Source organism: Suncus etruscus, chromosome 6 (assembly GCF_024139225.1).
Source record: "Suncus etruscus isolate mSunEtr1 chromosome 6, mSunEtr1.pri.cur, whole genome shotgun sequence".
NCBI lineage: Eukaryota > Metazoa > Chordata > Mammalia > Eulipotyphla > Soricidae > Suncus > Suncus etruscus.
Window position 1 is genome coordinate 103,335,452 of NC_064853.1, and position 23,477 is coordinate 103,358,928.

General features: G+C 43.9%; 1 protein-coding gene across 2 annotated transcripts in view; it reads right to left on the bottom strand.

Annotated features, from left to right (window-relative positions):
- LOC126012133 (inhibitor of carbonic anhydrase-like) overlaps window positions 1-21,769 on the bottom strand; it is a 52,576-nt gene extending 30,807 nt beyond the window's left edge. The window contains exons 1-9 of one of the 2 annotated variants that reach the window (XM_049775954.1): window positions 21,720-21,769; window positions 15,862-16,022; window positions 11,380-11,488; window positions 10,443-10,604; window positions 8,986-9,133; window positions 8,194-8,249; window positions 5,713-5,891; window positions 3,328-3,499; window positions 1,464-1,606 (exon numbers count right to left, since the gene is read on the bottom strand). In XM_049775954.1, coding sequence (XP_049631911.1) covers window positions 1,464-1,606; window positions 3,328-3,499; window positions 5,713-5,891; window positions 8,194-8,249; window positions 8,986-9,133; window positions 10,443-10,604; window positions 11,380-11,488; window positions 15,862-16,022; window positions 21,720-21,762 — 1,173 coding nt within the window. In that variant the 5' untranslated portion in view covers window positions 21,763-21,769. Of the gene's footprint in view, window positions 1-1,463; window positions 1,607-3,327; window positions 3,500-5,712; window positions 5,892-8,193; window positions 8,250-8,985; window positions 9,137-10,442; window positions 10,605-11,379; window positions 11,489-15,861; window positions 16,023-21,719 lie in introns of both variants that reach the window. The other variant, XM_049775953.1, reaches the window with a different exon arrangement.
- Between the last annotated feature and the right edge of the window lie 1,708 nt (window positions 21,770-23,477).

Here is a 23,477-nt window from a genome sequence, read left to right on the forward strand (position 1 = left end):
TTCCTGGTGAGCTCGGGGGACAATATGGAAGGCTGGGGATTGAACCTGGGTCTGTCCCAGGTCGGTCACATGCAAGGCAAACACCCTACTGCTGTGCTATCACTTTGTCCCCCCAAGGCTTTTCTTTTTAGATTTTGATACATCTCTTAAGTCTCTGAATTTTTTAGCCTTTCATTTATAAACTTATGGTTTATAATGTCATATGTTGTCTGTTAATAGAGAAATAGAAACAATTGTGAAACAATTTCACAACTCGGGAAGTGCATGGTAATGATCTAAGTTCTAAAATTGTTAATGAGCAATAATAGAATAAATAGAGCATTTTCCTTGCACATAGCCAACTGGGTTCAATTCCCAGCATCCCACTAAGCACTGGAAGGGTAATTCCTGAGCATTGTCAGATATGGCCAAACAGAAAGAGAGAAGGAAGGAAAGAAGAAAAGAAGGAAGAAAAGAGGGAGGAAGAGAGGGAGAAAGGAAGAGGAGGAGAGAGGGAGGTAGAGAAGGAGGAAGTTTCGAATGATTTTTTTCTTTCACTTTTGTAGTGGTTTCTCCATTGGTGTTCAGGAAGCTTGGGAGTCACTACTGAATATACACTATCCAGCAGTGCAAACCAACCTTACCATTCAGTGCTTGTCCAGTAATATGAGTAATACTTGGGTCCTGAGATGTTGGGGTATTAAGGTCACATCTGGTAGTGATTGGCTGGCTGTGTGGTGCTGAGTATCAAATTGAGGGCCTTGCATATGTAAGATATATGCTCAGCTACTTTGAGCTATCTCCCTAGCTTTTATAATTTGATTTTTAGATCACACCTGGCAGTACTAAGGGCTTGATCTTAGTTCTGGGCTCACTACCAAGCAGTGCTGGGTAGACTATATGCAAGGCAAGCATCTTTATTTGCTTACTTTCAAGTCCATGTTTTCTCTTGAACACATATCTCTCTCTTTCTTGTGCTTTTCCATTCTAAACAAGTCCATGTTCTCTCTTGAACATATATTCCTGTCTTGCTTTCCCCTTACATTTATCTCTAAGCTTCTTTCAATAAAATGTATTGTTTCACACACAATATCTATACTATCTCTTGCACCTTTAGTTTTTATTTTTATCAGTATGTACTATTTTTATCACCAGAAAAATTAATTAAACAGAATTAAAGAATGAAGGCCATTACTTTGCTTTCTCAATTCACAGGTCCCTTACCTGACCTTGGGATGTCAGCCCACTCCCAGGGCAGGACACACTCAGTCCCCTGACTCCAGAGCTAATATCAAAGGAGTTCAGGCTATGGGTCAGCTTGTTACTGCTGCTCTGCCTCAACAGGAGGGTTACAGGGGGGAAATGGGATGGAGCTTGGAGGTAAGAGCATACTTTCCAGATGTGTCTCCATCTTAATGGGAAAGGGGATAGGAAGGTAGCATGCCCAGGGTCAGGGCTCGCTGTGGTGATGGGATTCTACTTACCACAATGGTAGCCATGCAGTCCTCTGTGGTGTCTTCCCTGGAGCACTGTAGGATGCCACCACTCACAGCACTCCAGTTATCACACTTGGCTTTTTCGTGTGTACCCACTGCACACCACAGCACCCTCTGGGGATGTTCTGCACCTAGAACATGGACAAGACTTGGGTACCCAATGGAAGCTCCAAGATGGCTTTGGGAATGTACTGCCAAAATGCCCAAAATAGCTGCCCAAAGGGCCTAAATTCACAGCAGCAGCGGTGGCATGTCAAAAGCCCATGCCACTGCCTTCTAATGCCAGGAGAAAGGGCAAGTTGGTTCTCAGACAGCAGTGAAGGCAAAAAAATTGCTTCCCTCCTGATCTCTCTTCTGCAGGAACTCTCTCTCCAGGGAAGGTCTCTTAGCACCATCCCAGTTCAAGGAGACTTTTACCATTTTCCCTGGGTTGACAAAGTTTTCCCAACCAGAGTGTGTCCCCCCGCCAGTTGGAAATCAGTGTGAGAGAGGGAAGGCCTACTTGCTTGCTATTGTCTGCCCCACATCTGACATAGTGGCTGGCCTCTGATAGGTACTCAGAAACTATTGGTTGATTATGAGAAAAGGAGAAGAAAGATGGTTCAATGGGATGAGTATATGCTTTGCATGTAGCACACCAGGACTCCGTCCCCAGTACTGCATTATTTTCCAAGCACTGTTAGGAATAGCTCTAGAGCACAGATCCAGGAGTTGCCTGCTGGGTATGGACCAAAAACTAAAACAAAGAGAGATTAAGAGATAGAGAAGGAAGGAAGGAAGGAAGGAAGGAAGGAAGGAAGGAAGGAAGGAAGGAAGGAAGGAAGGAAGGAAGGAAGGAAGGAAGGAAGGAAGGAAGGAAGAGAGGGAGGGAGGGAGGGAGGGAGGGAGGAAGGGAGGAAGGAAGGGAGGAAGGGAGGGAGGGAGGGAGGTGGGAGGGAGGGATAGAGGTGAGAGGGAGGTGGGAGGGAGGGAGGAGGGAGGGAGGGATAGAGGTGGGAGGGAGGGAGGAGGGAGGGATGGAGGTGGGAGGGATGGAGGTGGGAGGGATGGAGGTGGGAGGGAGGGAGGAAGGGAGAGAGGGAGGGAGGGAGGGAGGAAGGGAGAGAGGGAGGAAGGGAGGAAGGAGGGGAGAGAGGAAGGAAGGGAGAGAGGAAGGAAGGAAGAAGGTGAGGACTCGAAAGGTCTTACTCATGTATCACATGTTGGAGATTGGCACTAAGAATTAAGGAAAGGGGGCCGGAGAGATAGCATGGAGGTAAGGCATTTGCCTTTCATGCAGGAGGTCATCGGTTCGAATCCCGGCGTCCCATACGGTCCCCCGTGCCTGCCAGGAGCAATTTCTGAGCCTGGAGCCAGGAATAACCCCTGAGCACTGCCGGGTGTGATCCAAAAACCAAAAAAAAAAAAAAAAAAAAAAAGAATGAAGGAAGGAAGGAAGGAAGGAAAGGGAGGGAGGAAAGGAGAGAATAATAAGGGTTCAGGGAAGCAAGAGCTGGATTTCAGGCTCTCTGAAATTCTATTTCTGCTCAAGAAGGTGACATCCCCACCTCAGTTAAACATGGACTATTTTCCCTGCCAGAGAGACCCACTTCCCCTAGGGGGACTCCTAGTTCATACAAAGGAGCCAGACCAGAATTGCTCTAGGTCTTCTGTAATCTGGAGGTCATTTATTGTTTTCCTTGGCTAAAAAAAAATCCCCTCACTGACCTAATAGCTCCCTGAGCTGCACAGTGCAGCAAACGTGTGTGTGTGTGTGTGTGTGTGTGTGTGTGTGTGTGTGTGTGTCTAAGGAACCGGGAACAGTACAGATGCCAGAAAAGCTTTTGTAGTCCTCACCCTGGCCCTTACAAACCTCCACGTAAATGCTGATTGGTAGAGATGTACTCGTAGCCCATGTACAGCTTGGCATCCATCTTAGGTGGCACTTGTAAAAATCCCTGAGCAGCATCCGAGACCAACAGGTCTTTCCCGTGAGAGGAGGCAAAGAGCTGGAATTCTGTTGACTTGCCTTTTCCAAAATGTTCCTGCTCCAAAAATAAAGGAAATAGTGAGGGAAGGAGGCTGACAGAAAAAGGGGCCCTTAAGCCAGACAACGAAAACATAAAGTGCCTGAGTCTAAGTGCCTGAGAGTTAGACTGTCAAGGGTGATCAGATCCTGGCATGGGACCCTGGGGCTGCCAAGTGCCCCTCCCCAGTGCTGTATTCCCAGGGACATCAGGGAAGGTGCACTTCTGGGCCATCTGATCACCCCTACAGGCTACAAATGTCATCTAGGATAGCCTAATTAACAAAATGGAGCACAGAAATCCTGGCACTTTCTGCTCCCTCAAGCTTGCCACAGAGCACTTCAGTCTCTCCTCCCCTGTTTGGCTCCTGCATAGACAAATGGTCCTTTGCGTGTGTCTGAATGCATTTTGCTTTTGAACAGCTCTAGATGAAAAATTGCCTGCTGCCTCTTAATTATGCACAGAGCATAACCCCTGTGAAAGAGGATGCATCGGGGCTGGAGAGATAGCATAGAGGTAAGGCGTTTGTCTTGCATGCAGAAGGTTGGTGGTTCAAATCCCGGCATCCCATATGGTCCCCCAAGCCTGCCAGAAGTAATTTCTGAGATTAGTGCCAGGAGTAACCCCTGAGCACTGCCAGGTGTAACCTCCCCCCTACCCCACAAAAAAAAAAAAAAAAGAAAGAGGATGCATCAGTTTACCTTGCCAGTTGTCAAGTTTAACTCACCCTACAAACACCATCATTCTACTGCCTTCAAATCTAGTCTTCAATGACTCCTCAGAGTCAGGGATAATGCTTACAATTCTTCCCAGGTCAACTAGGCAAGGGGTCAACAAATGTCCTCAGGGGCCAGAATGATAGTACAATGCATAGGGCATTTGCCTTGTACAGGGTGACCAACCCAGCATCCCATATAGTTTGATCCTCAGCATCCCATATAGTTCTGCAGCACCTCCAGGAGTAATCCCTGAGCACAGAACCAGGAATAAGCCCCAAGCACAGCCAGGGATGGCCCCAAAACAAAAAATAAAACTAACAAAGTGAAACAAGTTTTCTTTCACAGAAAATGTAAATAATCCTTGTGAGCAAAGGTGTCTCTGAACCATTAGCAGAGCCTACTTTTTCCAAAGGGTTTAACTAATACAAAATATGTTCATAGCCACAGTACTATAAAAATTTCAGGTATGGCTCTCAAAAATCCAATAGAGAGAGACTGGAGTTATACAATTAGTAGTTAGTAGGACACTTTCCTTGCACACAGCCCACATAGATTTGATTCCCAGTATTTTCAAGTTGCACCAGGGGTGATTGCTGAGCTCAGGGCCAGTAATAAGTCCTGAGCAGTGCTGTATGTGGCCCCCAAACAAATAAGATAGCTGTCTAGAGACAACAGGATACCCTAACCCAGCTGGAAACTAAGAGAAAAGCAAATAGCATCATTAGTCATAGAGCAGTGGTCCAAGCTAGTACTATGGCAAAGAAAACCTACAAACCCCTTGGCAGCATCTGCTCTCTGGTGCTCTCTCTGACACTCTTTCATGCATGTATCCTTCCTAATTTTACTCTCAACAGTTGTTTGCTTTTTTGTGACTTTGAATCTCACTTCCAGTAGCTAATTTTCTGTGAACCTGGACAAATCTGAGACCGCTTGACACTGTTCACTCCACAAACTTACACCCATCCTTATCTACAAGACCTGGACTCTTCCCAAATACACTGCAAATTGCTGCCCTCCCAGTAGGAGAACTCATATTTCCAGATGCACTCTTCCTGGACATGTCTGTGTCTCATTCATTTTTGATGCCTGCACCAAACAAAGGCAGGACAGGGATGTTAGAGCTGTCCACCAAGACAGATAGAACGCTAGTGGCCCAAACATGCAGTGAAGTCAAGGGTGGGAGAGTGTTCCAATAGGAGAGAAGGGGAAGCACATGATGGATCAAGGCCATTGGCACTGCATCCGGAGCACACAAAAGAACAAAAAAAAAAAAAAAGGAAAAAGAGAACAAAACTGAGTCACAAGAACCTCCTGCAGAAAGTCTCAGACCAGAGAAGATAGTAAAAAGGGTAGAGCATTTGCCTTGCAAGCAGCTCACTCAGGTTAGATCCTTGACACCCCAGATAATCTCCCAAGCCTGCCAGGAGTGATCCCTAAGTACAGAGTCAGCAGGAAAGCCCCCAAATCTAAGCAGGGACCCTAAGCAAGAGGAAAGTGAGTGGAGGGGAGCACCTGGGCATAATTGAGGAGCTCCCGGATCAGGTCATCCTTGCCGCCCACACTTCGAGCCACAACCGCATGGGAAGGGATTCGGCCCAGGTGGCAGTCCTTGTATTCATCCACAGGCTTCCTAGTGTTGTCACGGCAGAGCAGCTCATACTGGTCCCTGTCGGCCTTCTCTGGCACATTCTCTGGAAAAGGAAGCCAGATACGCCCACTGTAGGAGCCCAGAGCTCTGGTCTCTGGGCCTTACTTTGTTGAAACAAATATGTGGGGGCCAAAGATAGAGCCTGGATGCTATGTCAGCAAACTCAAAAGTCAAAGACTTTTGCATCCCTAAATCCCAAGCCAGCTCCACGTTTTGTTTCTTTCTTACCCCCACTAAAGCTGACTGTGACTGGCTCGTTGGATTGATTCTATTTTCCCTTCCTTGTTCTTTACTCTTTATTCTCCTTCTTTCCACCCCATTTTGAAATTTTCTGATGGAGATTTCCCAAGAAAAATCTCAAAACTTTGTTTGCCTCAACTAAATTGCCTTTTAGCAATCTGAAAATGACTGAAATGACAATCTGTTTGGCATTGATAAGGAAGCTGATGCCTTCTGTGATGAAAAAAGGCAGGCCTTCCTGGGCCCTTTGATGGCCCATGCCCTGAGGTCTGCTATAGAAATAACGTCAAGAACTTGAGTGATAGTACACCAGGTAGAGTGTAGGCCTTGCACACTGCTAACCTGAGTTTGATCTCTGGCATCCCATATGTTCCTGAGAACTGCCAAGAGTTGTCCCTGAGCGTAAGAGTAAGCCCTGAGTATTACTGGGTGTAACCCCTATCCTTCACCAAAGAATCTAAATGACACCAGGCCATTCTTTCTGAGTGCTCACAGCACTACAGAGATGTACTCAGCCTCTCGCTTTCTGGTCTTCGTCCTTATGATAATTGGGAAGCTAGTAATGGCAGAGTTCAGTTTAGATGAAGAAGCTGAGGCTCAGAGTTAATATTTCTCAGTGTCATAGATAGTTTGAAGTTGGCGTGTCTCAATGTGAGGACAATCAAGATCTGTGCTCTAGGGGCCCGGAGAGATAGCACAGCGGCGTTTGCCTTGCAAGCAGCCGATCCAGGACCAAAGGTGGTTGATTCGAATCCCAGTGTCCCATATGGTCCCCCGTGCCTGCCAGGAGCTATTTCTGAGCAGACAGCCAGGAGTAACCCCTGAGCACTGCCGCGTGTGGCCCAAAAACCCCCCCAAAAAAAAAAAGATCTCTGCTCTACACACACTTCCTTGGGGAAGGAGCCTGCTAAGGAAAGAGGCCTATAATAATGTTCGAATGTTTTTATCCACAGAAACAGGTTCAGAATGCAATCAGAAGCCAGACTCCCACTGTAGTGCTCACTCTCAGTATGTTTTAGTGCCTTAATTTTTATTATATTTCTTTGTCCACAGGGGTCCTTGGAGATATAGGTTGGATGCCCTAATTTAGCATTTCAGTGCTCCATCATATTATTATTATTTTTTTTGGGGCCACACCCATTTGATGCTCAGGGGTTACTCCTGGCTAAGCGCTCAGAAATTGCCCCTGCTTGGGAGGACCATATGGGATGCCGGGGGATCGAACCGTGGTCCTTCCTTGGCTAGCGCTTGCAAGGCAGACACCTTACCTCTAGCGCCACCTCGCCGGCCCCACTCTATCATATTAGACTCCAAATACAGTACTCATTATGACAATGTTTTGACAAAATACTCCAATTAATACATTTCCTTTTTATTATATGTGCTACTACAATCTAATGCTTATGTCCATAGAGACCACCAAAATAGGCAACTGCACACCATAGACTTTTGTTATAGGCCCCATTCATTGAGTTTTTGCAATTTACTATTATCTTTTTTTTCCCAACTCAAGCTTCCTTACTATTTATTATATCATAATGCCCACACTGTCAGTTTCTTTTCAGAAAAGAACCTCAATGTACAAGACATGATAGACAATACTATATGGGGTAGACTCCTCTTATAGTTCTCACTACCACATTGCTTAGTACTCTAGATATGAAAAAAAATGTTTATCCTAAATTGGTCCATGCACAAAATAATCCCAAAAGCTTTATTTAGCAAAGTTTTCTCCCACCATTGGTAAAGTGGGCAAGTGGTGGACTCTTCTATGTTTGTCTAACCTATATTGTACATATCTCTGCTTATATGTATATTGTTATATATACAATATTGTGTCTATTATTTATTATTATGTTACATATTGTATCTATTATTTATTATCCCTCCCATTCACCACCTTATAAAATTCCCTTCTATCCTCTCATCCCCTTAACTCTGATCCATTATCTCTCCCTTTTTTAATCCTCTTTACTCTCAGCTCTTTATTCCTCAGAACTGTGTTTTATACAAGACTCTAATTTCCTTGAAATCATCAGTTATCTCTAAGTATAAGGAAATGGTCAGGGCAAGCCCACAGGACTCTCCTTCTCTCCCACACTTACCAAACACTGTCAAATGTCTCACGAAGCTCACATCTCCTGCTCCATCCTGCAGGCACCTGAAAAACAAGAGAGTGTCATTTAAGTTAAGGGCAGGCCTACCCACCCATGAGCCCCTCTGAAGCTCTGCTCCCATCACCAACACATAAACTTTGCTCTTTGTTTTCCAGCTTCCATCTATCTTCATAGAAATGAGGGCCCTTCTAAAGGGCCTTTGAACCTCAATGGCATAGCCCAAAAATCCTGTACACCATCTTCTAGACCTCTCTAGGGAGAGATTATGTGAAAGATAGACCCTACCTTCTTCCAAGCAGCCTAACGTGTCTTAATTAAAATAGTGTCTTAAATAAAAGGCTTATGCCTTTGACACATGGTTAGTAATTATGGATAGACTTGGATTTCCAGGCAGCTGACTGCAGCTCCAGAGATATGTTTCACCAAGCATGGCCTAAGGACAGGCACCAGCAGCAGTTCGCAGTGAGAAGGGAATGAGGAATGCCCATGCCCCTGGCATAGGAATAGGCTCTGGCAGAGAAAGGCAGGACAGGGCTTCCTGGGGTTATCCCTAGTGGGAACCCAAGCCTGTGTCTATGAATCACATAATCCTAGAAATGGGTCTGTTCCCTCAGCCCTCCCTGACACAGTCAATTCTGGGAGGACAAGAAGGGGTTCATACAGAAAACTTCTCCTTAGGGTGGTTAGGAGTAAGGTGGGTCATGGGAGGCACTCAGATCAATGGGTTTCATGCTAAAATTTTAGGGTGTCTGGACCTGAGTGTCCCCCTTACAGTCTTACTTGAAGGCGCCTCTATAGCCAAAGTATGGTTCTTGGGAAGAGCAGGCGCATTTGTCCATCTTTTGCCCGGCACACAGTTGACACAGGTTGGGGAACTTCTTCCCATCAGCACAGGGAACACAGCTGCTAGCGAAGAACTGGGCCATAGCTGCTTAACATAGACAAAGACCACAGAACATGAGTTGAGGTCCAGGGGGTGGAGATGGTTTCAAAGACCCTGCAATGTAGTGTGTGTGTGTGTGTGTGTGTGTGTGTGTGTGTGTGTGTGTGTGTGTGTTATATATGAACCTGGGGCTTGCACACACCTCCTACATTCCTAAAGAAGTGATGTATATAGGCCAGAGGTGGTCAGCATGGTGCCTGCTGGAAAGAACAGATATCCTGGTGTCTCTGAGTGTTCAGGCACACTGTCATGAGTGGATCAGGACCTCCAGCCTATGAAATGTCTGAATTTGTCTGTGACAGGGCCTGAATACTGCTGACCTACACTAGACCATCCTTTACCTCACGACATGGGATTACCCTCCTTACCTTCCCTTCTGTTTTAATGACTGTGGTGGTTCTCAAGAATCCTGGGAAGAAGTTGGAATAATTTGCTTAATGGGAAGGTTAAGGGCATAACAACTGCCACTTTATAAAAGCCCAAAGACATTCAATAGTGCCTGATGCTGAGGCAAAAGAGAACACATGAAATACACATGGCAGATCTGTGGCTGAAGTGTTTCTCACTCTGAAACAGAAGCCCTGCTTCCTATGACAGTGACAACAGAGCAGACTTGGCCAGGATTGCTAATAGATGTGCTGTGATGAACCACAGAAAGATCACCTTTCAAGGTGTTCAAAAGGCATGCAAGACTCATCATACCTGATCAAGTAGATGTATGTACATAAAATCATGGCTAAAGTCCTTCTATCTCTTCTTGGTCTTGACCCAAAAAGTCAGGCTACTTAAGACTCTGAGGCCTGACAGCTGGCCTTCCTTTTTGGGTAGCTGGAAAGATGGGGTGTCCACCACTAGCCTTGTCAGTCAGGCTTCTCATTACTTACATGACTGAAATAGTCAGGAACTCAGAGAGACAAAAACATTTTGGCTGAGAAAAGAAAAGACTCAGCTGCCAATTCCCAAATGCTTTTGGTGCAGCAGGCTCTGCCCAATACCATTTCAAAAGATGGTTCCGGGGCCAGAGAGATAGCATGGAGGTAAGGCGTTTGCCTTTCATGCAGAAGGACGGTGGTTCGAATTCTGACATCCCATATAGGTCCCCTGTGCCTGCCAGGGGTAATTTCTGAGCCTAGAGCCAGGAGTAACCTCTGAGCACTGCCGGGTGTGGCCCAAAAAACAAAAAAACAAACAAAAACAAAAGATGGTTCTTCATTTCATCCTAGAATGTATATAACATACAAGTAGGTGGTGATTGGAAGGCCCAAGGACATCTGGGTGGAGCTATCTGGTTTACCTTCTTCAGCAGAGGCCGAGGGACGGAGCATCTTGGTCAGGATATTCCATCCAGCAGCCCATCCCAGGCCCGGAAGGCAGGATTTCTTGCCCTGGAGCTGGTTCAACTGGAAGCCGCTGCCCTTCTTCACTAGGGCTACAACGTAATGGTGGGTTTGTGGATCTGTAAGTCAGACAGAAAGAAGAGGAAAAAAAAAAAAAAAAGAAAGAAAGAAAGAAAAAGATGTCATATTGCCCTATTCATCTGCTTGGGGAATGTTAGGACATTTTAGGAGCTTCTCACCCCTGAAATACAGGCAGAAAAGGCAAAACAAAATGCCCTTGATTTACATGGAAAAAAAGTCTTTTCCAACCATGGCACTAGTTCCTTTCCTGACAGCCCTCAGAAGCCAATGGAGACTGACATGAGGGGGCACCAGCCACACAGACTTAGCTCCCAGCTAGTCTTGTATTTCAATCTCTCCCTTCTCTGTTTCTTGGTCTAAAGCCTAAACAAACACAGAAGGGAAGGGATGAAAACCCTAGGATTTTCCCAAGGCCTGACAAGTTGGAGCTAAACTGAGGCAGGCAGATTTCACAGAAACACTGAAAACACCATGGGCAAATTTGGAAGGAGGCAAAGTCCTTTCTTCAAATCATCCTAAACCTGTTTTTGCAATATACAGTCAGTGGCACCCACAGAGGACTTAGCACAAGAGAAAAACTGTCCAGCAAATTCCCAGAGATAGGCTAACCAGAGTGCCAATGGCCTCCCCATTAGAACACCAAGCTCCCAGTTTCCCAGTGAAGCCAAAGTCCCAAAACAGCACAAGAGACAGTAGTATCCTTCAATCCAAAGAAGTCAATGCTCTGATTCCTAAGAGGAGCCAAATGGAGAACCTGCCTTCATCCTAAGCTGTGAGTCAGGCCCAAGACCTGCCTCCCCAGGGAGAACATACCAGATTTTGAGCCGTAGAATTCTGCCATAATGGGCTTCAGGTTATAGGGGGCTAACCCAGCCTCAAGCACCAAACCACCTTCAACAGTCACAGCATCTGCTTCATTGTTCTGAAAGAGAAGAGGTTAGGGGCTAGAGCAATAGCACAGCAGTAGGGCATTTGCCTAGCATGCGGCCAATCCTGGACGAACTTCAGTTAGATTCCTGGCATCTCATATGGTCCCCCGAGACTTCCAGGAGCGATTTCTGAGCACAGAGCTAGGAGTAACCCCTGAGCATGGCTGGGTGTGACATACACCCCCCAAAAAAGAGAAAAGAGGTCAAATAGCAAATGAGGGGCTATTTCTTGTTCTGTATTTAGGGGACTGCTCTGGACAGTGCTCAAAGGACAATGTGGTGATGTGGACCTAACCAGGTCCTCTTACATGCAAAACATATATTCGACCCTTTGAGTCATCTCTCTGGCTGCACTAATAATTATAATATAATTTGTGTGCTTATTCATGCACTTTTTCTTTAACAGTTAAAAAATTACTTTGTTGGGGCCAGCGAGTGGTGCTAGAGGTAAGGTGTCTGCCTTGCAAGCGCTAGCCAAGAAAGGACCGCAGTTTGATTCCCCCCCCCCATCCCATATGGTCCCCCCAAGTCAGGGGCAATTTCTGAGTGCTTAGCCAGGAGTAACCCCTGAGCATCAAAGGGGTGTGGCCGAAAACACAAAACAAAAAAAATTACTTTGTTGATTGAAAAAACCTTTATTTCTTTTTGTTTGTTTTTGTTTTTGGGTCACACCCAGCAGTGCTCAGGGGTCACTCCTGGCTCCACACTCAGAAATCACTCCTGCCAGGCTCAGGGAACCATATGGGATGCCAGGATTCGGGATTCGAACCACCAACCTTCTGCGTGCAAGGCAAATGCCTTACCTCCATGCTATCTCTCCGGCCCAAAAAAAACCTTTATTTCTATAAAAATTATATTTAATTTACATGTTAAGTTTTGTAGAATATTTGACATTCTTCCAACTCAAGTTGGAAGATTGCATATGCTCTCATTTATTAATAAATATTATTCATTTGTGGAGCAGGAATGATAGATAGCACAGTGGCTAAGTTGTTGCCATTACACATGGCCGACTCAGGTTTGATCAATGGCATCCTATATGGTCCCCCAAGGATGCTGGGAGTAATTTCTGGGCACAAAGCCAGTAGTAACTCCTGAGTGCCACTGGGTATGACCCTAAAACAAAACAAAAAAAAATGAATATTATTCACTTGTATTATATTAATAATCATTATGTGACCCTTTCATATTATCTTCTTCCCTGAATTATTTTTCTACACATTATGTTCAATGTAAATAAAATCACATTTTGGGTTATTTATCTCCAAATAAATATTGTTGATACATGAGAATAGTACTGTGATATTATTCTTTACCAAGCCAATTTATTCATTAGTAAATGATTCTAAAATAAATAAATAATTCTAGAAACATTTTTATTTGAGAAACACTTATGTCACTCTTCTCCTTAAATATGCAATAATATGAAAATAATTGGTATTTTGTTGTTTCTTTCATTCATGTAAGATGACACCCAGCTATTAACCCAAAACAAAAGTGTTCCCCAACGGTGGTGAGTGCCTTGACCCTCTAGTGGATAATCACCATCACAGTCTCCTTCACCTGAACTGAGTGTGCAGTGCCCGTCACCAGGACATTGGTACACATGGCCCCTGTTCTGAACATGGCAGAGACCTCTTCAGGTGGGACAGAAGCAAGCAGTAAAGGGGAGAGAGCTGAAGATTCTGAGTAGCAACCCAGAGGCTGAGTCCCACCTTTCTTCTACCAAAGGTGCTTTGTGCTAGGACCTAGGCCCCTCAATCTGCAACATCTTATTGAGGTTACTGAATGGACAGAAGCCAAAGAGAAAGCTCCATTTGAGGGGGACCAACAACAGGGAGATGAGCAGTCCTCCACCCAGATTCTGGCTCAGGAACCAAAGGCCTTTAACTTCCCAGGTGATCTCCGCAGCCTACTACAGAAGAAGATGGAGGATCCAATCCCAGTTGAAGAAGCTCAACTACTTTCAGAATCTCCTACAACTTTCTTCTAGGTTAATCTCTCGATTCTATTTGCATCAGTCATTATATTGCTGGTTAAGCTGTGTGTTCTACCTGTATAGATTTATAGCTATTTTGTTCTATGCCCCAGTGAAAACAGAAATTTGTATCCAACTTTAGTGATTTAATATTAGTTTGCGCAATTCTGAAGAAATGCATAATGTTGTTAGATTTTTAAAAGTTCTCAGCTATCCTAGTGAATGTTTCCCAACTGCTATGATGTTTTATTATGTACGTTAGGTAGAAACTTATTCTCAAATTATGTCTGCAAAAAAGTTTTAATGTCTTTGTCCACAGAAATTGATGAAAAAGGACCTTAAATACTATAGACTCTTATTACAATGTTCATTATAAGAATGTTTAGGAAACTTATTTTCTTTTTTTTTTTTTTCTTTTTTTTGGTTTTTGGGCCACACCCAGCGGTGCTCAGGGGTTACTCCTGGCTGTCTGCTCAGAAATAGCTCCTGGCAGGCACGGGGGACCATATGGGACACTGGGATTCGAACCAACCACCTTAGGTCCTGGATTGGCTGCTTGCAAGGCAAACACCACTGTGCTATCTCTCTGGGCCCAGGAAACTTATTTTCAAACTGTGTGTGTGTATATATATATATGTGTGTGTGTGTATATATATATATATATATATATATATATATATATATATATATGTGTGTGTGTGTGTGTGTGTGTGTGTGTGTGTGTATTTGCAGAAATGTTCTTGTGATTTTGTTTAGAGAAGTTTATGAAAAGGAACTCTAGACTCATATTACAGTGCTCAGGGTAAAAATGTTTAACAATTTTCAAATTAAGAGTATCTGCTGAAAGGTTCTAATGTTTATGTTCAGAGAAGTCTATGACAAGTTTTTGTGAGATGTATAAGACAAAGATATAAAAAAAGCTGACTGTTTTGAGGATGTTGTGTTTATAGCCAACTTTTATTGTGCCTATTACAAAATAACAACCACTTTTATAAGTTCTGATGTATGGTTCCCACTATCTGATGGAGAAAAGTAGAACAAAACTTTTACAGCTTTCCTCTCTTTTTTTTTTGTTTTAAACCGAAAGGGTGGAATTGTAAGATGACACCCAGCTATAAACCCAAATAAAAAGGCATCCCCCATTTTTCTCTTTCCTGTAAACCTCTCCCTTTGATATGTAAAAGCCCACCTAGATAGGTACTTTTGTCTCTCTTGATCATCCACTCCTGGTGAATTTTGTACTGGGTTTAATAAAGGAAGAGCAGTTCTGGCTTTTGGTGGAAGCAAAGACATCTAGGTGAAAAGCACACTGGCTTCATGGCTCTTTCTTGACTGGCTTAGCTTATTATATCTTTGGCATTACCCTGCTTCTTCAGACACCTCTGTGTGCCTGGGGTGATGATCTCACAAAGTGGGGATTTTATTTTACACTTTCAACCATATGCATTTTAAACCTTACCACATTGTCAAAAATTAAAAACAGAGGCCGGCAAGGTGGCGCTAGAGGTAAGGTGTCTGCCTTGCAAGCGCTAGCCAAGGAAGGACCGCGGTTCGATCCCCGGTGTCCCATATGGTTTCCCCCAAGCCAGGGGCAATTCTGAGTCAGGAGTAACCCCTGAGCATCAAACAAGTGTGGCCCGAAAAAACCAAAAAATATATAAATAAATAAAATAAAATACCTTCTTTAAAAAAAACAAAAACAAAAACAAAAACTTGTGGCTAGAGCAATAGCACAGCTGGTAGGGTTTTATCCCTGCATCCCATATGGTTCCCCAACCTGTCAGGAGTAATTTCTGAACACTGAGCCAGGAGTATCTCCTGAGTGCTGCTGGATGTGACCCAAACACAAACAAACAAAAAAAAAACACAAACCCAACATAATAGAAAGTAGTTTGAGTCCAAACTATAGCAACCAAAATGAAAAATGTGCCAATCAAGGTAGTAGATCAAGGTGGCAAGCAGGAAAACTCGAAACATTGGTGGAGGAAAGCTGATTCTGGTGATGGATTGAAGTTGTAATACTGTATGCCTGAAACTCAACATAATAAGAATAGTTCTCATTGTTATAGAATAGTTCTTCTTGTTATTTTTTGTTTCTCTTTCTGTGCAATGCTAGCTTTGTTTTATCATAGGCATTTTTTTTTTCATTACGGTACTTCCTTCCCTATTAGGTATTTAATCATTACTCTTGTTTGTCCTATTAATGAGTGCCAGTGCCCGTTCTTTTCTCTAGGAATAGATTCCTGCACTTTCAGGTCATTGGTGTTTCTTTCTTATTTAAAGTCTAGCTCAGTTCCTGTAGGAAGACAGTTGTTCTGAGGCAATACTAAGGGAAGAAAGAGAAAGTGTGGATGCTCTTCTGTGTCCAGTTATGCAGCAATCACTTACCGAAATGCCCTTGATACACTCTGAGGGAGAGTTTCTCCTCACACAGTCCAGGAGAGGACCATCTGCAGGAAGGGCTTTTTTCCAACTGGAGCACTTGCTGGTCTCATGATCTGAGGTAGTACACCATCTCACGGTTCGATCAGGAGCAGCCAGGCACAGTCCTAAGGGACAGAGGTCAGTAGGGTCAGGGGCCCAGAGCCTCACTTTTTTCTATTGGCCAAAGTTAAAGATAAGGCCGAAGACTAGAAGAATCTTGGGGTTTTTGTTTTTGTTTTAGTTTAAAAAAAAACACAAATTAAATTAGTTGACAGATAGCATAAATTCTTGGACCTCTTGTCCCTAATTGAACTAGATTTTTTTTCCCTTGGAGAGAAGAGTCAAAGCACTTTCCAAAAGTTAAATATACAATTGCATGCAAAATACCCCCAAAATATTAAAAATCAGTATTTTTTATTTGTTTGTTTCTGGACCATACCCAGTAGTGCTCAGGGGTTACTCCTTGCTCTGCACTCAGAAATAACTCCTGGAAGAATCAGGGTATCATATGGGATGCAGGAAATTGACAGGGTCAGCTATTGTAAGGCAAATAAATGCCCTACCTACTGTGCTATCGACTGGATTGACTATCTGCTGATAACATTCTGCCAGCCAAAACAGAGTTTAACACTCTTTCAATAATGTAAAATTCAATACTCAAATCAAATTTCACCATAAAAGTACTGAATTATGAAGAATAAGAAAATTGTAGCAGGATCAGAATGAAAATAAATCAACAGAATCAGAGTCGAGGAAGCTCTTTTTAGAAATGTTAATACAGTTCAGAGAGAATAAAAGTCATGTACAGAGTTGAGGAAGCTCTTTTTAGAAATGTTAATACAGTTCAGAGAGAATAAAAGTCATAGAGACAGAAAAGACGATATAAAATTGCCTTTATTCATAGATAGTTTGTCTTTCCATGAAGAAAATTTTGGAAGCAGAAAAAAACTACTAGAACCAATAAATTAATTTAGAAATGTCATTGGGCTGGATATTAATTACAGTCATTGACTATAAAATCAAAAAGAAAATAAATAAAAAGTGAAATTACAAAATATTACTTCAGAAGCCGGAGTGGTGGCACAGAGTGGTAAAGCATCTGCTTTGCTGGCAGTAGCCTAGGACAGACCATGGTTCGATCCCACAGCATCCCATATGGTCCCCCAAACCAGGAGCGATTTCTGAGCACATAGCCAGGAGTAACTCCTGAGTGTCACCGGTTGTGGTCCAAAAAAACCAAAAAAATACTTCAGAGGCCAGAGTGATAGCACAATGGTGAGGTGTTTGCCTTTAACGTGGCCAACCCAGGACAGGTGCAGGACAGACCCAGGTTCAATCCCTGGCATCCCATATACTCCCCCAAACCTGCCAGGAGTGATTTCTGAGTTCAGAGCCAGGAGTTATGCCTGAGTGCCACTGGGTAAGGCCCAAAACCAACACACACACACACATACACACACACACACACACACACACACACACACACACACACACACACACTACTTCAATGTTGTATTTTACACTGCAAAATTCCCCAATTTGTAAAATTAATAATAGTAATAGTAAAATAATAATACTTTAATGGACTGTGATAGAAGGATATTAGTTCTTTTGTGGTGGTTGTAGTAAAGTATATTTTCTTTGTAGAGGTGTGACATTGTACTCCTAAAACAGTTATAAAAATTGTTGTCACAATAAAAATACTAGAATGGCTTTTAAATGATGAAATAGCTAGGAACAAATTTAACAATTATGGGACAGGAGCAATAGCACAGCAGGGAGGGCATTTGCCTTGCATACAGCTGACCTGGGTTCAATCCCTAGTATCCCATATGGTCCCCTGAACCTGCCAGGAGTAATTCCTGAGCATTAGAGTCAGGAGTAACCTCTGAGTAATGTTCGGTGTGTCAAAAAAATTTTTTTTGACAAGTATAACAAGTAATTTAAATAAAACCTATAAAGCATTACCAAGATAGGTTAAAAAAAAACTAAAGAGAGCCCGGAGAGATAGCACAGTGGCGTTTGCCTTGCAAGCAGCTGATCCAGGACCAAAGGTGGTTGGTTCGAATCCCAGTGTCCCACATGGTCCCCCGTGCCTGCCAGGAGCTATTTCTGAGCAGACAGCCAGGAGTAACCCCTGAGCACCACCGGGTGTGGCCAAAAAACCAAAAAAAAAAAAAAAAAAAAAAAAAAAAACAACTAAAGAAAAATAAAATTAAATGTTTAAGGATTAGAAAATTCAGTATCTGTTGAAGGGTATCTTAGCTGTTTCCAGAGTCTTGCTATGGTAAATAGTGCTACAATGAATATAGGTGTAAGGAAGGGATTTTTGTATTGTATTTTTGTGTTCCTAGGGCATATTCCTAGGAGTGGTATAACTGGGTCGTATGGGAGCTCGATTTCCAGTTTTTGGAGGAATCTCCATATCGCTTTCCATAAAGGTTGAACTAGACAGCATTCCCACCAGCAGTGGATAAGAGTTCCTTTCTCTCCACATGCCCGCCAACACTGCTTGTTCTCATTCTTTGTGATGTGTGCCAATCTCTGTGGTGTGAGGTGGTACCTCATAGTTGTTTTGATTTGCATCTCCCTGATGATTAGTGATGTGGAGCATTTTTTCATGTGTCTTTTGGCCATTTGTATTTCTTCTTTGTCAAAGTGTCTGTCCATTTCTTCTCCCCATTTTTTGATGGAATTAGATGTTTTCTTTCTTGTAAATTTCTGTCAGTGCCTTGTATATTTTGGAGATTAGCCCCTTATCTGATGGGTATTGGGTGAATAATTTCTCCCACTCAGTGGGGGGCTCTTGTATCCTGGGCGCTATTTCTTTTGAGGTGCAGAAGCTTCTCAGTTTAATATATTCCCATCTGTTAATCTCTGCTTTCACTTGCTTGGAGAGTGCAGTTTCTTCTTTGAAGAAACAGCTAAGGTACCCTTCAACAGATGAATGGCTAAAGAAACTGTGGTACATATACACAATGGAATATTATGCAGCTGTCAGGAGAGATGAAGTCATGAAATTTTCCTATACATGGGTGTACATGGAATCTGTTATGCTGAGTGAAATAAGTCAGAGAGAGAGAGAAAGACGCAGAATGGTCTCATTCATCTATGGGTTTTAAGAAAAATGAAAGACATTCTTGCAATAATAACTTTCAGACACAAAAGAGAAAAGAGCTGGAAGTTACAGCTCACCTCATGAAATTCACCACAAACAGGGATGAGTTTAGTTAGAGAAATTACTAAGCTTTGAACTATCCTAATAATGAGAATGTACGAGGGAAATAGAAAGCCTGTCTAGAGTACAGGCGGGGGTCAGGTGGGGAAGAGGGAGATTTGGGACATTGGTGATGGGAATGTTGCACTGGTGATGGTTGGTGTTCTTTACATGACTGAAACCCAAACACAATCATGTATGTAATAAAGTTGTTTAAATAAAAAAAAAATTTTGGGGGCCGGGCGGTGGCACTAGAGGTAAGGTGCCTGCCTTGCCTGCGCTAGCCTTGGACGGACTGCGGTTTGATCCCCCGGCGTCCCATATGGTCCCCCAAGCCAGGAGCAACTTCTGAGCGCATAGCCAGGAGTAACCCCTGAGCGTTACCGGGTGTGGCCCAAAAACCAAAAAAAAAAAAAAAAAAAATTTAAAAAAAAGAAAATTCAGTATCACTAAGATGTGAACTATTGTCAAAATGTTCTATAAATTAAATATAATCCCAACAATAATCCAAGCTAAACTTTTTTGAGGGGAAATTGACAATCTGGTTCAAAAATTAAAACTCTTTCAGTATGTGCCCTTTTTTCTGAAACACTTCTGGCATTACACAGCTCTGTGCTCAAGGGTCACTCCTAGCAGTGGTCAGAAGTCCATATGAGGTGTCAATGACAAAAACTGGGTAAGTTGCATGCAAGGCAATTGCCTTCCAGCAGCACTATCTTCCTGACCCTGAGATAGAAAGTTTCTGGGGGATGGGGGGAATTACGATGATGACGACAACATCCTGCTGTGCTTAGGGCTTACTTCTGGCTCTGTGCTCAGGGATCATTCCTGGAAGGCTCTGGGGTTCATATGGGATGTCTGAGTAGACCATGCATTAGCCATATGCCCTGCCTACTTTACTATCACTCTGGCATCCTGTAATAAAAACTCTTAATACCCTAGAAAAAAAAATGAGGAAATTCAAAGAGGCCAAAGAGGAAGTACAATTTGTTCTGTACACCCATGCTTAGCTTAGGCAAGTGCTCACTTAGATTTCAGCTAGATTAGTGGTCTTCCTGTCATTTGCCTCAGAAGGGTTTTTGTCAGAGAGGAACTATGGAGCTTTGAAGAAAACCCCATTTTAGATTCCAGTCTTACCCAAAAATCAAGAGGGAAGCAATTTCAAGAGGCCTGGAAGGAGAGGCAGCTAGTTTGTAAACAGCCTCTATTGGGAAAATGAACTTTGGGTCAGCACCAAACATGGCCAGAAGAGAGATGGAGAAAGAGCAAACACAAACCTGGTTGCAGAGTAGTTGGGGGGAGGGGAAATGGAGAGGCTGGACTCTGGCTATTCTCTGTCTTTCCAGCCTGTCCAATCCTCAAGAGTGCCATCACATCATTCCTAGCTTCCTACCTTTTCTCTCAGACTGTCCTGCTTCTCCCTACTCCAAGAATATTCTTCTCAAAGTTGCTCCAGAGAAGCTGGGCCCTGACATAAAACAACACTTAAACCAAGTTCTTCCCCAACTTAAGCTCATTGATTCTGCACCATTACCTTCCTCACTGTCCCCCAAGTCAAGAGTACTGGGCTTCCCTCTTAACTCAAGAAGGAGCCACTGTATTTATGTGCAGGATTTTTTTTTCCCACTGATAACTCATCTGTATCTAGAACTCTGTTTCTAGAACTCTATTGTGAAGTTCAATCTAATTTAATAGCAGGTGTGTGTGTGTGTGTGTGTGTGTGTGTGTGTGTGTGTGTGTGTGTGTGTGTGTGTGGTGTAGGCAGCTCAGAGAGGCTGTCCAGAGTCATACAGTAAAGAGCATAGGATGGCTCCCATCTAATGTGATCTTATTCCATTATAGGGTGTGCTAGATAGCACGCCTGGAAAGGCTGGTGTCCACTTGAGAGCAGGAAAGAGATGGGAGATGGACCCATCTGGTTCCATTCCTGACAGGCAAACCTCCCCTGGCTTATCATCACTCTAGAGCTCGGGGGTGGGGAGAACTCCCTCTCTTCCCTATTCCTGTTTCCTTCTCTGTAAATAGGATCCACAATCCCTAAATTCAGGAACATTTTCTGTCCTGGGCTAGTGAGTAATTGACTCAGCTTTGTCGTCCACCTAGTCTATGCAGTGGTTACTCACCTCTGCAGGAAACTGAAATGTGGCCACAGCCCAGTAATTTACCTTAAGGAAACTTCAGCCTGGACTCTGAAATTTGAGCTTCACAGCATTTCAAGTGCCAGAATTTGATCTTGTGGGTTTCCTTTCCTTTCAATGGTTTGATGAAGTTTAAAACTAGGGCTAGGGGAAGGTCAGGGGACTCACAGAGATGTAGGCAAAGAGGTGAGAGGACAGAGTTGTACCCTCTTCCACCACTAAAATTTGAATTATTCCTCCCCTCGTGGGCCCTCAAATGCCCTCAGAGCTTCCTGACACTGCTTTGCTTTCCTCCAAGGATTGAGCCCCTGATCTGGGTTCTACATGTGCTCTTGGAGGATGGACACTTGTCCCAAGCCCTTGAGCTAGGGCCAAGGTCCCAGAGCCCCTAAATTTAGCAAGGTTCTCAGGGTTGATCCTCCTGGGAAAACAATCCCACCCAGAGGTCCCCCTCCCCTGGCACTCACCCAGCAGCCCAGCATATAGCAGAGCACCCACAACAGGCTGCATTCTCTGGAGCTCGATCCTGCGGTTGTGTTGTGCCCTATCTCCAGAGCCAACTTGGAGGCTCCGCCCTCGCCACACCTCCTGGGCTGCTGGGCCAACTGCCTGCCCCCTGCAACCGCTACCCCAGCAAGCAAGCAGCGGGTCCATCACCTTATGGCCATTAGCCCTGAACTGCGACCCTTCCAGATTGACCACACTGTCCTGGCACTGAAACATTGCAGCCAAGAATCCACTTGAAGACAGTAGCTCTGAGGTGTTTGGAAATCACAGACTCTTTGGGACTAGGTAAATCCAGTCTAAGTCCAGTGTAGACCTTCTGTCGGAGAAAGTATTTGAGAATAAATATTCCACCTTATTCATTATTTTCTTTTTTTTTTTTTTTTTTTTTTTTTTTTGTGGTTTTTGGGTCCACCCGGCAGTGCTCAGGGGTTATTCCTGGCTCCATGCTCAGAAATTGCTCCTGGCAGGCACAGGGGACCATATGGGACGCCGGGATTCGAACCGATGACCTTCTGCATGAAAGGCAAATGCCTTACCTCCATGCTATCTCTCCGGCCCCCTTATTCATTATTTTCCTTTTTCTTTTCTTATTATTAGAGAAGTACACCTAGCTTTGCTTCTGGCATTGTGTTGTTTGTTGGCGGGGAGAGGAAGGATCATGCGGTGCTGGGAATCAAATAAAGAACCTCACACATGCAAGGCAAGTATCCTGCCTCTAAGTCATCTCCCTGGCTCGATACCACGTTTTGAGCTGAATTTTCCAGATTCTTTCTCCAAAATCTTTGCTGTCCACATCAAGTTTCCCAACCATAAACCCTCTATCCATGACACAGCACCACTCTGCAGAAGACTGAGAATAGATGAACCCATAGAAGGCCTGTTGAGGTCTGCCCTGGGGAAAGTCTTTTGAATTTGAGTCATAAGAACTTTTGTTGAAATATAATAAACATCCATGTCTGTTAGCCCTCCCCACCTCCCCCAATGCCATATGCTAATCTGGGCGGGGCTGTTGTTCGGAATTGAGGATTATAGAGGCTGTGGGGTGGGAGGGGAAGAAAAGAGAAGCTTGGAGAGCAATGATAAGAGGCTGCAAGAAAAGGCTTAACATAGAGGCCATATGGAGAAAAGCACATGGTGGTTAAGGCCTTGAAATGAAGCTGGATTTCTCCTGAAACTTCAACTGACTGCCTGTGGATCATTTCTCCACTGTTACCCTGCAACCTACAGATCCACCAAGCCAAGAAAGGCCTCACTCTACCAATGCCAGGACTCTATATTTTACATTTATATAACACATGTCCATCCATGTGTAAGCACATTTCATGACTTCATTTTTCCTAATGGCTGCATAGTATTGCATTATGTAGATATACCACAATTTCTTTTTTTGTTTTTGGGTCAAATCCGGCAGTGCTCAGGGGTCACTCCTAGCTCAGAAGGACCATATGGGATGTCGGGATTTGAACCACCATCCTGCATGCAAGGCCTTACCTCCATGCTATCTCTCTGGCCCCATACCACAATTTCTTTTTTTTTTTTTTTTTTGGTTTTTGGGTCACACCTGGCGGTGCTCAGGGGTTACTCCTGGCTCTCTGCTCAGAAATAGCTCCTGGCAGGCATGGGGGACCATATGGGACACTGGGATTCGAACCAACCACCTTTGGTCCTGGATTGGCTGCTTGCAAGGCAAACGCTGCTGTGCTATCTCTCCGGGCCCA